Source organism: Emys orbicularis, chromosome 11, assembly GCF_028017835.1.
Source record: "Emys orbicularis isolate rEmyOrb1 chromosome 11, rEmyOrb1.hap1, whole genome shotgun sequence".
Taxonomy (NCBI): Eukaryota; Metazoa; Chordata; order Testudines; family Emydidae; genus Emys; species Emys orbicularis.
Window position 1 is genome coordinate 42,764,918 of NC_088693.1, and position 14,551 is coordinate 42,779,468.

The following is a 14,551-nucleotide window of genomic DNA, read 5'->3' on the forward strand; positions in this document are numbered from 1 at the left end:
TTCGTGGTTGCCTAGCCCTACTGCATTTCAGTCCACCCCCCACAACGCTGGCAAACCATTTGGAGGTTACTTTTCTGCAGACTGTCTTTGGCCAAACCAAGAAGTGTTGAGCCGGTGCTTTTGGTGTTACAGACAAAAACATGGCCTTATGCATTGCGCTTGTAAAGTCAAAACGTGTAAAGATTAAAAAAAAAAAAAGATCTAAAAGATGAGCCACCAAACAGTTGAGCATTGTCCGTGTGATTTATGGCCCATTGCCTCCTTTTTAGGTTCAAGCAGAGTTCACAAGCAGTTGGTATTTCAGGAAAGAAATAAGGCTTTTAACAGTTTTTCAGTAATATTGTTTCTTAAGATTCTGTGTATTCTTGTGGGGACTATATTTTATTTTGTATATAAAAGAATAGGCACAATGCTGTGTTGTGTTAACAAAATGCTTCAGTCCAGACTATGCCTGAAAATGTAAATGATAAAGGTAGAAAATTATTAATTGAGTGGAACATTTGCAAAAAGTAAATTATGAAAGATAGTTAAACCATAGATAGCCGAGTCTGGATCGTTGTATTTTCTTAGCACTCACAATAAGCCTTTGATTATTACTTCTTAGGCCTCTGTTTATTGCATTCTTCAGGGTGGGGTTGGGGCTAAGCCTCAGTTTTTCTGCCCCTACCAGCTTCCCAAAGAGTTATCAGCTCATGTTGATGAAAGAAAAGAACTCCTCTGGTGAAGCAGTATTTAAGATGAGATGGCAGCATAAACAATTTAAAGTGACCTCGAATTTTCGTTATCTTAGTTCAGAATATATATTGTGGTAACTTTTAGAAAGAATGCCAATGCTAATGAGTTCTACACATTACTATTGGGGAAGCAGCAAACAAATACAATTAAAGGTAACATACTACTAAAGCCTTGCATAAATATTGACTGAGGAATAACAATTAACAGGGCTGCTTTAATATTTTAGAACCACTTTCCTGTAATATGTTCATACATTTAGACATTAAAGAAAGACACCTGAGATTTTCTCAAATACAGGCTATGTTGTCAGGTGAAATATTCCGTACTTTATTTTGCTAGAGGGGATAAAAGCTGCATTTTTTAAAAACGCATAAAAATACTAAGGGTACCAGTAGAGAAGTTGTAGCAGCCCCATTATAGCATTGATCAAAACTACATGTTACTTCCCATTTGCAAAAGATAAAATACAGATTTACATTCAACAAATTGTTTATAGCTTTTGTATCCGAACAAAAATATTGATTATATGGAGAACTTTTCATTTGGATACATTTTCCAGACCAAACAGTTTGATAGGAAAATACTGAAATCTGAAATAAGTTTTTCATGCTAATACATAAACAATACATGGTTTGTAATGAGAACCAAACCATATAAATGGTCTCAGATTGATTCGATTGACAATAACTAACAAGAAACGTTGGGTGAAAGATTTTGAGCAGGGTAAAATTAATCAAAGAGTTAAGATAGGGTAGCTGACCTAAGCGTTTTTCTTTATAGTGCAAACTTAAGTTACTGAATGGTGTTAGTTATACTTTAACTTCCTAGGAATCTTTCAAGGAAAAAAGAGGCAGAATTTACAATAGAGATGGAATTTTCTATTTTTTTCAGGTTCTAATTCGGGTTCAATCCATCATGTCATCTGGGGCTCTTTCACACTTTTGCGCCTGCGTGTCCAGAAAAAAAAAAGGGGGGGGGGAGAGTGGGGAGGTGGGTTTATCTTTATACCAAAATGGTATAGGAGGGTCACCAATCATGCATATTATGGATAAATATATACACATATATGATAACAAAATAAATGATAATATGACAGTGCAGCTGGAAAAACAAAACAAAAAGAGAGGAAGGGGTATGTGTGGTTTTAGAACACATTCTGGGAAACACAGGGGAGGAAAAAATGTATAGATACAATGCACAAAAGAAATACAGTATTTAATTAATTTCCATACATCTGGGATTTTTTAAACGATCTAAAGTTATACTACAATGATACTGGGGGACAATGTAACCTCACATTTTTCACTGAAAGCCTCACAAATTTCTTTTTAATGGGTCAGGTGTTTTGACGTAAATGTATTAAGCGTCAGTTCAAAGTTTAAAAAAACTAGAACGAGGGGAAATTAAACAAATCCTGAAATGTGTTCCTAAAGTCTGGGCGATTGTTCGCACATTATTTCCGCCATTATCAGAGGATCTGTTCAGATTTGAAAGAGATGGGGCCCAATGCTCATCCCTTCACTTAAGTGATTTGATCTATGCTTTTTGGTTAGAGAGAAAGAAGGAAACCCTCAGAAAGACTCTGAGGGATTTGTCTGACTATTCAACTAGATTAGGATTATTTTTAACGTATTTAATGTATTTTTCACACATTTTATGTTCAGTGTAGCTTCTCAATCAAGTTAATCCATAGTCTCCCTCTCGCTGCAAAGATAAAAGATCTGAAAGGAAAGCGTGTGAAATTTACAGATGAAGGGTCTGAAAGGAATCTGTATACTGGCCAAATCTTAGCATGTCTGAGTGTCAAAGTGTAGGACTGAGTGAATGAGTTCGTGTATGTGAGTCTATATGTAAGCATGTGAGGGAGTGTGTATACATGTGTGTTTGTAAGGATGTGTGTGTGTGTGTGGCTAAAGGAGATGTCTGCCTTCCTGATAGTAGGGAGGGTTTTACAGCCTCCCTCTGCACGTGGGGCAGTGGTCACTTGCTGGTTTGAACTGGAGTAAAAGGCTGATTCTCTGTAACTTGCAATCTTTAAATCAAGATTTGAGGATTTCATTATTCAGACATAGGTGATGGGCCTGGGTGGGTGAGGTTCTGTGGCCTGTCATGTGCAGGAGGCCAGACTAGATCAGGATAGTCCCTTCTGGCCTTAAAGTCTAGGAAATCACACCAGTTCTTCTCAATTAAAGTTTCTTTTGTCTCTTGCTGTTCCCCCCTAGGTGGCTTCCTAGGCAGTGAGTGGCCCAGGCCGAACACGTGAGCCGCTGGGACCCAGTCAATGTTATTTGAGCAGGGTCCCCAGGCCTTGGCGATTCCAGAGAGCAAGATGCAGAAAACCGCCTACTACGATAACTCGGGGCTCTTCGGGGGCTACACCTACAGCAAAGCCGACGCCTACAGCTACAGCTCGGCCCACCAGCCTTATGCACAAGCCGCCCTGGACACAGACTACCCGAGCTCCGCCTGCTCCATCCAGAGCTCGGCTCCCATCCGAGCCCCAACCCACAAGAGCAGCGAGCTGAATGGCAGCTGCATGCGGACCAACGGCGGCAGCCAAGCAGGCAGTCAGCCCCCGGGTATAGGCGAGCAGCAGCAGCCGCCTGCGCTGCCCCCCTCCTCCCCACCGAATCCCACCAATGCGGCCCCCCCGAAAAAAACCAAAGGCGGCCCCAATTCCTCCAGCTCTTCCACGGCCACCATTAGCAAACAGATCTTCCCCTGGATGAAAGAGTCCCGGCAGAACTCCAAGCAGAAAAACACCTGCGCCGCTTCAGGTACCCGACACGCTCCCCTCCCTGGGGTCACCCCTTCACGTCCCCCCAGTCCAGCTGTACCTGGTTCTGCTAAGCAGCACACTGATCAGCCTGGCCAGAGCCCCTCCCCAGCAAGGCAGAGGGGCCAATGAAGCACGGGGAAAGAGTGCCCCTAAAATCTTTGACATGTCGACTCTGTGGCGTCTGGCATAGTTGAATGAGGGGCTCCTAAATCGAGTCCTCTGCGGCTCGGGGCCTGTTTCACTGTAAATAACAATTCTGTCTATTAGAACCCGAATTTGCGGGATGCTTTGGTCCCCTGCGCTTTGATCGAGGCTTTTCGAGGAGGCAATGCAGTGCTACAGGGAGAGGCCACTGGACTGGAGCACCAATGTATGGTTTACATTCCTGCTCGCCATTCGAGCCGTCAGACGTGCAGAGGAAAACAGCATTTCCTCGCCCTCCGTCTAAACGCTTCAATCTGTCGTTTCTCCCTGACTCCGAAATGGCTTCTAATACGGAGCCTTTAGAAATGTAGACCGCACAAGCACTGAAAACCACGTATTCCTAACACTCATTCCTGGAAAGGTCCCCAGTCTTTTTTCCAGTAATGGGAGCATCTCTTCTGATTTGAAAGCGATAAAGCCAGTCCCCTGTCTGTTTTACTCTTGCTAGCAGTTCTGCTGGTTTACAATCCTGCCATTTGGCCTTTGCTCTGGTTTGGGATAAAAGAAAGGGGGACCCGTCCCCCCCTCTTTCTCCATTCAGTTAAATTGAGACTATTCAGAAACCCCCCGATATCTAATTTATTTTAATTCCTTTTATTATCCACCATTGCTCCTTATTAATGACTTCTCCCGCCTCTGGTGCTTCAGAATCCGGATAAAGAATCCGGATTAAGTATCCGGATTAAGTAGCCTGGCCTGCTCCCACTTGAAGCAATGTGAGTTTTGACATTGTACAAATTGGGAGCAGGATCGGGTGTTAGGTCTGCTAAAAAAAAAAAAAGAGAGAGAGAGAGAGAGAGACGCGTGGACAGAGGGACTTGGATATGAGGCCACTAAAGTCTCTTTGAGGGGTATCTCAGGGTGCTCAGACTCAGGGCATATTTTTAGAAAGCCGGAATAGTGTGTACCTCATCGTTAATTAATGTGATATGAAAGGGGGTTATACTGAAATCATCAGCAATCTCTGACACACTCTTTCCCTTAAAACGGTCAGTACTCTGCCCATTAAGTCTCAATTTACTTTGAATTCCAGTTTGGTAATATCTTAAGGGCTATGTTACATCAACTACGCATCGGTGTGGTAAATATACACCTTTGGAAGAGAGCAGGGGAAAGCAAAACCAAGGTACACGGGATTCGATCTGTTTCTAGTCAAAGCACTGGCACAGGTTCGGTGTGAGTGAGTCTGCATAGACAGGGCACACACAGGACCAGTTCCTGACAATAGCAGAGTCATTTACCTTGTCAGAACTGGGACAGTGGCTTGTGTTGGTTTGGTTTGTACAGAACGATCTTTAGAGCACTGTCCCGTCCTTAGCCGGCTGCTGTGTCAGGGTCTATACAAGAATCAACCTTTATTTGTTTCTCTTCCTTCAGCAGGAGACAACTGCGAAGATAAAAGTCCCCCCGGCCCGGCTTCCAAGCGAGTCCGCACCGCCTATACCAGCGCGCAGCTGGTGGAGCTGGAGAAGGAGTTTCATTTCAACCGGTATCTCTGCCGCCCACGCAGAGTGGAAATGGCCAACCTTCTGAACCTGACGGAGCGCCAGATAAAGATCTGGTTCCAGAACAGGAGAATGAAGTACAAAAAAGACCAGAAAGCCAAAGGGATCATGCACTCTCCTGTAGGACAGTCCCCTGACCGAAGTCCACCCTTAAGTGGCCCAAATCACGTAGGATATTCCAGCCAGCTTCCAACTGTAAATAGTCTTAGCTATGATGCTCCTTCGCCAACATCCTTTGCCAAATCACAGCAAAACATGTATGGCCTGGCTGCTTACACGGCACCTCTCAGCAGCTGCTTACCCCAGCAGAAACGATACCCGGGAGCAGAGTATGACCATCACACCATGCAAAGCAGCGGCGGCTTTGCCAATCCCAATTTGCAGGGCAGCCCCGTTTATGTCGGAGGTAACTTTGTTGATTCCATGCCAGCTCCTGGCCCAATGTTCAATATCGGCCATCTTTCTCATCCTTCATCTGCTAGCGTGGACTACAGCTGCGCTGCTCAGATCCCAGGCAACCATCACCATGGACCTTGTGACCCTCATCCTACATACACAGATCTTACTTCTCACCACACATCTCAGGGAAGGATTCAGGAAGCACCCAAACTAACGCATCTGTAGTGGACTGGGACGGATTGAGAGAGCGAAATGTACTCACGTTTAAATTACCTCACTTTTCTGACGTTACAGTGTTACTTTCCTCTGAGTGCCAACAGTATTAGTGGATTTCTCTCCCCTAACAGCTACATTCTTTTTTTGCGACTCTAAATAAGTCAATGAAAAGGATCCTTTCTTTTATAGCTGTTTAAAGCATGACAGTGCAATATACTGCAAACCAAGGGGCTAATAATCTGGTAATGATGTACTTGAAGGTAAGTCTTATAGATCAATTAGTATTAGCAGCGCGTCATGCTGAGGTGTTTTTAGACCAATTGTGAACGATGGGATCTTGCCTGCATATAAACTTATTTCAGAGAAGTTAATTTATGAATTCTTCAGTAATGTAAGGATTGCATTGGACTAAATGATATGTATTTATTGTTTTAAGCGAGACATTTTTGTATCACTGATTATTTATCCTCGTCTTAATGTATTTATGTGGATATATGTAGAATTTATTCACCATAACTTCGGGAGATTGATTCAGGTCCCTGGTGACTATTACATTTCACCTATTTAGTATATTTGGTCTGAACTAGTTGAGAGAGTAGTTTTGAACAGTTGTAACAGTGGCTGGTGTTTGTAGTTTATGTAAGGATTAATTAAGACTGTAAGTCTTTAATAGAGTAAAACAAACTGTGGCATCACACAAATAGCCCTAACGCATTTTTATAAAGTGTATTTATTTCAAATTGTCTGGTGCCGTTTGAACATCTATTTAGATTTTAAAAAATAAGCCACCTTTTAAAGTTGGAAGTGTGTCTGTTTTAATAATGCAAGCTGCAAAGCGGAACACTCGGCCATTTTGTTTCTGATAAACTTCTGCATACAAAAACCTCCGAGAGGTTGGCATTTATTTATTGATTAGCTATCTCTTGCACACATTAATTCGGTGGGCTATTTTGTTGGTATTACATTCTAGCTATCTGAAATAGAAAAAGCTTAGAATGCAAAAAAAAAAAATTAGAAACCATCTAATAGTGATAATTTAATTAGGGTTTCCATAGCAATCCGAGCTGCAGCTGCCCGTCTCCTTTGTTATTTATACTGTTGTCTTTATACTAACCATAAATCAATTTTTTAGACATTATTGGAAGCCCGAGCTTAATTTCGCGCATTAAAAAAATGAAAGAAAATTGACAATCAAATATATACAAATGAAAGGAAGCCGCTAAGTGTAGAAACTGAGGTACAGTGTAGGTAAACAAACTATTCCGAGATGATCACAATAGCTTTTAGTTAGGAAAGTTATCTCCATCCGTGTAATCTTCTGTAGCAGACATTGATACATTCCTTGTGAAAACAAATCTTACTGCCATAATTAACAGAATATTTCATAAAAGAAACAAACATCTTGTTTCCTCCTTTTTATTTACATAATCTTGCCGGATTTACAACGATTTTGTAAACGTAGAAATGGTATTAGCAATGTTAGTAACCAGACATGTCCTTCCAGGAAGACGTTATTCTTATCGCGTTTAAAAATGCTCAGTTAAGATTCAGATCTTCTGTATTCCCAGCAAAATCGTCCCGACGCATCACTTTTTAGTTTGACAAGTAACTGCCGCCCCTGCGCCATCCCCTGATGACAAGACCTGGAATTCCTAGTGTGAGAAATATTTAACTCCTAGAGTTCTGGTCAACACGGGAAATCTTTATTTTCTGATCCTTGTGTTTCGCTGGACAACAATGCTTCAAAATATTATTTAGTTTTTCCTCTGTTATTTTTTAAATGTCACTTACGCTGAGAAAAAAAGTGTATCCTTTTGTTAAGTTTCAACTTTTACCCCAGCAGATTTGAATATACGTGTTGTAGATCTGTAAACAAAACAGAATAAACTACTTTGATCGAAGACATATTTTAACCACTTCGAGACCTACCATTGTTTTCTATGACACATCGATTATTTCGTCAGAGTTAAGCTATTAATATTTTAAATAAATAATCAATAAGATAAATAGTAATAAACTCTATTCGTGAATAACACAAATACGATGCTTTGTGTTACAGTTTGCAGGGAATAGATCAAAAACTGAACTGGTACATGTAGATTAGTTTTATGTTCTTCAGACGAAAGTATATTTCACTTCATCCGCCTATAAATAAAAAATGCATAATCAGTGTATTCCAGTTGGCATTTTATAGTATCTTATGTTACTCAACGTGCATCTTCTGAGTCTGCGGATGTCTACAATCCAAGTGTTGTCTGCTGTTTAATGTTTTATGGGCTAGACTTCACATAGTGTCTGGGCTGGGTTATATTATTATTAGTTCATTTAAAATTCATGTTACCAGGGAAATTATTATAAATACACTTCCCCTTAAAAAAAAGGGGGGTTGAAGAAATTGCTTTAGAATAAAAACACGTTACCGGTGAGCGCTGGTATATCACATCTTTGTATATCCTGGGGGCAACGCTTGCAAATCTCGTTCTCCGAATGTTCTGACTGTTGTGTGTGGGAGGTGGGGAGAGAGAGGGGTCATGTGATAAATAAATTCCGTTTCTTCTGGCTTATTCTTGTAGAGGCAAATCTGATGTAACTGCGATAGAACCCCATGGTCACAACCTAATTATGGGAAGTAATGTTACCTTGTCTATAGTGTTGGCATTTTTACAGTGTTTGTACAAGCACCAGCAATCTAAGAGAGAGACACTTTGGCATAAGCCGTCCTTTTCCTTGGCCCGCAGTTTAAAACTTCATAAATTATACACCCCCCTTTCACATTCAACATACACTCCGTTCCTTTTGCGCGTGCAATTAGTTGTGTGAGCCATGGTAACCTAAATAAAACAAAACACGAGTGCAAGGACTGAGCTGTGTGAGGCTCCAAACCTTCATTCATTTCCAGGAATGAACCCCTCCCCCAACCCCACCGAAACCCATATCCTAAGAGCAGCGAACCAGGTCAGGAAGGCTGAAGTTGGTCTTTCAATTCGTGTCGGCATCATTTCAATAACGCCTGGTACAGTGACAGTCACACACAATTCACTAGCCCTGAAAATTCATTTCTAAGCGGGGCCAAACAACCCCTTCTGACGTGCTGCTGAGAAAGAGACAAAGATGGCTTCGTTGCATGTCAGGCTACTTAAAGTCTGATCCGAACCCCATTGAAGTCGATGGAACGACGCCCATTGACTTCACTTGGCTTTGGATCAGGCCTCAAATGAGCTTATTATAATAGCGCTTCTTGTTTGTTTGTTTGCTTGTTTGTTTTAAAATGGCATTCAAAATAACCAGAGCAATTGAGAGTTTTTAAAAAATAACCCGAACCTAATCAATGAGTGTGCCTGTTATCTCTGCTGGGTTATGCATTGAGCGAAGGGGGGAATTCATTTGATAAGGATTAATTCCTGCTAAAAGAAGATATTTAGTGTGGAGCTGACGGAACAATGTGACCTCTATTTAAGCGTTTTGATTGTGGGGACCTCTTGTGATTAGTAATAAACTAAAGTAAAAGGTTTAGAGCCAGATCCTATTCCATATATAGTCAGTAGCAAAACTCACCGGGGGAAATCCTGGCCCCACTGAAGTCAATAAATGGGAGCTGAAAAGCACCTTTATTTTCGAATGTAAGAAGCAGATAACCTTCTGCCCAGTATAATCCACTTATTATTTACCATTTCAAACGGAGCTGTGCACAGGAAAAATAATTCAGAAATTACACCTTTAAGTACCTCCTCCCTGGGTGGGGTTTTTTGTTGTTTTGAATTACACACTGTAGTTAGGCGACCTCAGTGGTCATAGAAACACTGAACTGAATGAGATATGCCCGTATGCTGAGGCTGATTTAAAGGCTGGACTGGTGCTTATCATCACTTATTATGCTTAATGCTCTTTTGGCTGTAATAACATTTTCAATCTGTACAAAGACTGCTCAGAGCCCTGGTCGCAACAAAACTAAAGGAGAGCGATCAGGGAGCACACGTAACTATTTTGTACTGTTCTGATCTATAGCCATCCAGTTAGACCCCGAAAACTCCATTATAATCCACAGAACAAGCTAAAGGAAAACGAGAACCTGCCTCTAAACCACGTCATGGAAAAATAAAGACCGATACCCCTTGTGCGTTACCAGCAAATGCCTTTGAATGTAGGAACTGTAAAGAGCAACTCCCTCTCCCCCGCTAAGCTCATTTATACCAGAGAAAGAATTGGTGTCTGGGCTGGTAATAACCAGTCACTATGCAAGATATTTAGCGTGTCTACTGACCACCTTCACTAAGCGTTATTCCCTTCGTCCCACTTGATACGGCTCCTATACAGCTCACATTCAACAGAGGGACCCTTGCAAAAGCACAGACTTTTCTGCAAAGCCCTGGAAAGCAACTAGTTAGTTTAAATGTCCCCTCGGTTGGGGGACGGGGATGGGGTTAGAGAAAAATGCTGGAGACTGAAATTTCTGTAAACTACCACATGACCTATCTGTATTTGACAAAGCTCGGAGAAATACCTATCTGTATATCCAGCCTTTTGGCTGGGGTCTTTGTCATAATCTCTGTGCTAATAGCTCTACATCATTTACTTTAATATTTTATAGGCACAATTCCTGTAAATTGTTGTTTGGAAATAAATGTGGAAGTGGTATTCTTTATATCCCGGTATCCTGTTTGTCACGTGGTCCTCTTCTTCTGGAAACCCTTTCCTTCTGTTTGTATTTGGTAGTGCGTCTTACAATGGTCAATAGGAAAATAAAATGCAAGCCCATAGAAAAAGAAACAGTGCATGAAACAGTTCTCTCACATAGGTGACGCGGGGAACTTTATTTCCCCCCTGGATGATTTTATAACCGGTGTCTGACGCTTGTATCTGTTTTAGAAATATAACTAAAATGTCTACAGTTGCAGGGTTCATCATACTTTGAGTCTCCTTCCGATGTATTTATGATCAGCTCCCTAGCACGCTCGTTAGAAGAACGCATCAGTAATAGCTGCACACTAAAACTGGCGGGGGCTCTCCAGCTTTGAAAGCCCTGGCTTTTCAAAGCCATCCTGCCACCCCCGCATTACGTTTGTGCACTGCCTGGCTTGCAAGCTGCCGTTCCTTTTCAACGCGAAGGCCCCGTGGAATGCTGGAACTGGCATCTCTGATGCTGGACCAGACATCGCAACCCTCTGAAAAGGCTGCAGCAGATTTGGCACGGACTCAGGTCTAAGGGATGGACATGGCAAGTTTTGGCGAATGGAGTTAAAATAGCAGGAGGGGTCAGGGTAAAATAAATATCAAATCATTTGCACAGCAGCAACATAAAGAGGAAGCTGGAGGGAGACAACCCTGCCAAACAAACAGTCTTAAAAATCCATCTATTAAGAGTGTGCCAATAAGGTCAGGGTTGCAGAGCTGGCATGTACATCGCTGTAAAACCCTGCACAAGTTATTGATGTAGAAGGGGCTAAAGAGAGGCGGCTAATTTTAAAACCCCGGTAGTGAATTGTTTGTAGGTAATAAACCAGCGCACAAAGCAGACTTCCTTGCACTCAGTCAGCCCGGTGGAAAACCAAGGAAACCATCTGACATTGATTGGAAGGTTGATTCACGAGCAAAAGTTTAATTCAGCGAGAATTAAACACGAACACAGGAACATATAGCAAAAAAGGGTCCCTGTGAGGGCCCAGTCTTGCTGTCCGGACTCATGCTAATAGTTCCACTGAATCCGCTGAGCTCAAGCATGATTTGGCCCTGGCTGATCCACGTTCTGCAATATGCAAATTGTTGAAATTCTGCCTTATGGTTCAAATTCTGCAACAGACTAACTTGGATCTGTTGCTGTTAAAGAAAGATGTCTGAGCAGTTAAATAAAAGCTGGAAGAAGAAGAAAAGAGACAACGACACTCAATTTTAGTTCCTGCCTCTTTATATTTCCAAAGACTGCCAATAATAAGATACAATGAAAGCCACTGCAAATATTCTATAGTCTCAGAAGAACTGATCTGCCCAGCTTTCACTATTCACCGTGTTTGTTATCTGCAGTAACGCTGGGGCTATCCAAGGGAACGTTTGAAATCCCTCGCCAGGAACAATAGCTCTGTGGCAGACAGGCGGCACAAAAAGCCCGTTTCTTCTACGTGTACAATTAGCGGTCAGTGTTGGTTGGCTCTAGGACCACGTGCTATTATATATTTATGAACCCACAACCTATACTTTTAAAAGTCGTGAGATCGGCTAGCCCAGAGTTACATTGGCCCATGACACTTCTGGAAACTAGATATCAAGTTAATCACTGAACAGGCAACAACTCTCCATTACCAAGTGAGCAGTTGCAGTGGGAAGGCTGCGGTCCTTGCTGGGAGCGGGGCTGGCGGGGGAGGAAAAGGGGGGGGAGTTCATCAATCACACAATGTGCACTCTTCACTCGACAGCGGTTCCTCCTACTTCAGCTCGAGTCTGGGCCAGCTGGGATTCGATCAGAAACCGCAGCCGGAGGAGACAGAAACCGAAGCTCAGAAGACCGCAATCTAATATTCACGGGCTGACGCTCGGCATTCAGTTTCCAGCAGGGAGGATGCAACTGAATCCGTTAGTCACAAAAAAAAAAAAAAAAAAAAAAAAAAAAAATGCAAAAAGTGACCCTCTGGTCGGGATAACAGTCTCCTCAGACTTGTGCCTCTCCCGCCCTGCCCCCGGTAATTTTGCCCCTGAAGGCAATACACAAGTATGACCAGGATAAGCAAGGTGGGCTTTGTCTACCTTATTTCGATTCAAAGCCATTATAGGTTCTATGAAGTCAGTGGTTCTCAAGCAGGGGTAGCCTACCTCTGGGGGGTACGCAGAGGTCTTCCAGGGGGTACATCCAGTCATCTAGATATTTGCCTAGTTATACAACAGGCCACATGAAAAGCATTAGCTAAGTTAGTACAAACTAAAATTTAATGCAGACATTGACTTGTTTATACTGCTCTATATACACTGAAATGTAAGTACAATATTTATATCCCAACTGATTTATTTTATAATAATAAGGTAAAAATGCGGAAGTAAGCCATTTGCAGTAATAGTGGGCTGTGACACTTGTATTTTATGTCTGATTTTATAAGCAAGTAATTTTTAAATGAGGTGAAACTTGGAGGTACAGTAGGCTGGAAAGGTTGAGAGCCACTGCTCTAAGTGATAGCTCTGAGGACATCTTCATTGGCTCATATTTTCCTGCCTCCCATCTTACCTATAAAAACAAATCTGGAATTAAGCCAGAAGGATTTAGCACAAACGATTTAACTAAAACGTTTCCCTTAATAAAGCCCCCAAACTTTTGGCTACTTAATTAAGGGGCTCACATTCATGTACCGAAGTTAAAACGCTTAATTAGTCAATTAATTAGTCAATTATTTAATTATATTTTTGCCTAGCAAGCTCCCTGGTGGAAAAATTGTAACTGGACTTGAAAATAAACGTAGCTGTTATAGTAATTAAAAACAACAACAACAACAACAACAAAAACCTTCCGCAGAGGTGCAGGCCCTGAGGTATTGCGGTGAGTCCCAGAATCTAAACCGGGGTTTCGCTCTGATCAGCCTAAAGTACTTTGTGGCGTTTCTTTAACATAACATAAAATAAAGGAATTTGTCAATGTAGGACCAATCCAACAAATTGGCGTGTGTGTGTGTGTGTGTGTGTGTGTTAACTGACAATTGTAAAGTGAGATTTTGCATTGTCTCCCTGTCACAGGGTGACCTGTGCCTTTAAGAGGGAGTGGAGTCGAGTGCACCTGTGACTGGTTACCTGCTGTCCAGTTGGGATTAAGGGAAAGCACCTGGGCCTTATAAAGGGGGAAGGGACGTAGGGGAGAAGAAGGTTAAGGCAGTAGGAAGGAAATAGGAGAGGAGACCGGTGTGGTGTAGAGCATTAGAAGGGCTATAGCGAATAGAAGGCGGTAGGAGAGTCTGGCCTGTCAGGGACCGAAATCTACTAACCAGGTAGGCTGGGAGTGGCTTCCCAAAAGCAGGGAAGAGCGAGGATGTAGCTGGAAGGTTTGAAACTCCTCTGGGGGAAAGAGGAGAAGCCCAAGTCTGTGTTGAGACACCAGGGGGAAAAGAGGCTGGGTAGGAAGGCTAGAGAATGGAGGATTCCCGTCTGGGTGAAGGGGAGAAGCCCCAGAATTGAGTGTTGGTGTGACTAGTAATATAAACCGATTCAGCAGGGGAGTGTCTTAAGGCCTCTGGAGTAGTGGAGTCCTGGAAAGAGTAAACCGAAGTAGGGTGCTGCAGAGTCATTCTTGGCCAGCAGGGGTGCTGCATGGCAGGGGTGCCTCTTTGCACTCCGCTAACAGGACTTTCCCACGTCGTTAAGCCATTGGATTTGCACCACTTAATCTTTCCTACAGATGTTTATAGAGTCCACCTAACATGAAAAAGGAAAGCGAAGACTCCGTGTCACCAGCCTAGGTCTTATTTCAGTGACGCTGATGAGAATTACAGGGACTTTCCCTATTTATGCGTAACAGGATACTTTGTGAAGACAGATTTTCTGTCTATGGGTGGGAGGTTCTCCGTTAGTCTCCCCATTTCATTTTCCACTATCACATTCGGGGGGGGGGGCAAAATCCTCTCCAAACGCCTATCAAAACTGCTCCAAAGATCAGCCGGGAGAATGATGCACCTTCCTCAATCTGAAGAAGTGATCTGCCTTCACAGTGTGCCTATGTTTTCCCAGGAGCTGAATTTGGATTCCA

The 14,551-nt window shown here is 42.5% G+C and overlaps 1 protein-coding gene across 3 annotated transcripts; it reads left to right on the plus strand.

The window, feature by feature from the left end:
- Nucleotides 1-3,016: 3,016 nt before the first annotated feature.
- On the plus strand, nt 3,017-5,847 carry HOXD3 (homeobox D3). 3 transcript variants are annotated; one of them, XM_065413422.1, is made up of 2 exons: nt 3,017-3,512; nt 5,096-5,847. In XM_065413422.1, exons 1-2 carry the CDS (start codon nt 3,017-3,019, stop codon nt 5,845-5,847), a joined length of 1,248 nt encoding a protein of 415 aa, XP_065269494.1. The 3 variants fall into 3 exon arrangements, with proteins under 3 accessions (XP_065269494.1, XP_065269495.1, XP_065269496.1); XM_065413423.1 differs by having other exon boundaries at nt 5,099-5,847; XM_065413424.1 differs by having other exon boundaries at nt 3,065-3,512; nt 5,102-5,847.
- The last annotated feature ends 8,704 nt before the right edge of the window (nt 5,848-14,551 follow it).

Excerpts from the sequence above, each read along its gene's own strand:
- HOXD3 (XM_065413422.1), top strand. The coding sequence starts at position 3,017 with ATGTTATTTGAGCAGGGTCCCCAGGCCTTGGCGATTCCAGAGAGCAAG. Across the intron at positions 3,513-5,095 it reads AAACACCTGCGCCGCTTCAG|CAGGAGACAACTGCGAAGAT; the intron begins GTACCCGACACG and ends CTCTTCCTTCAG.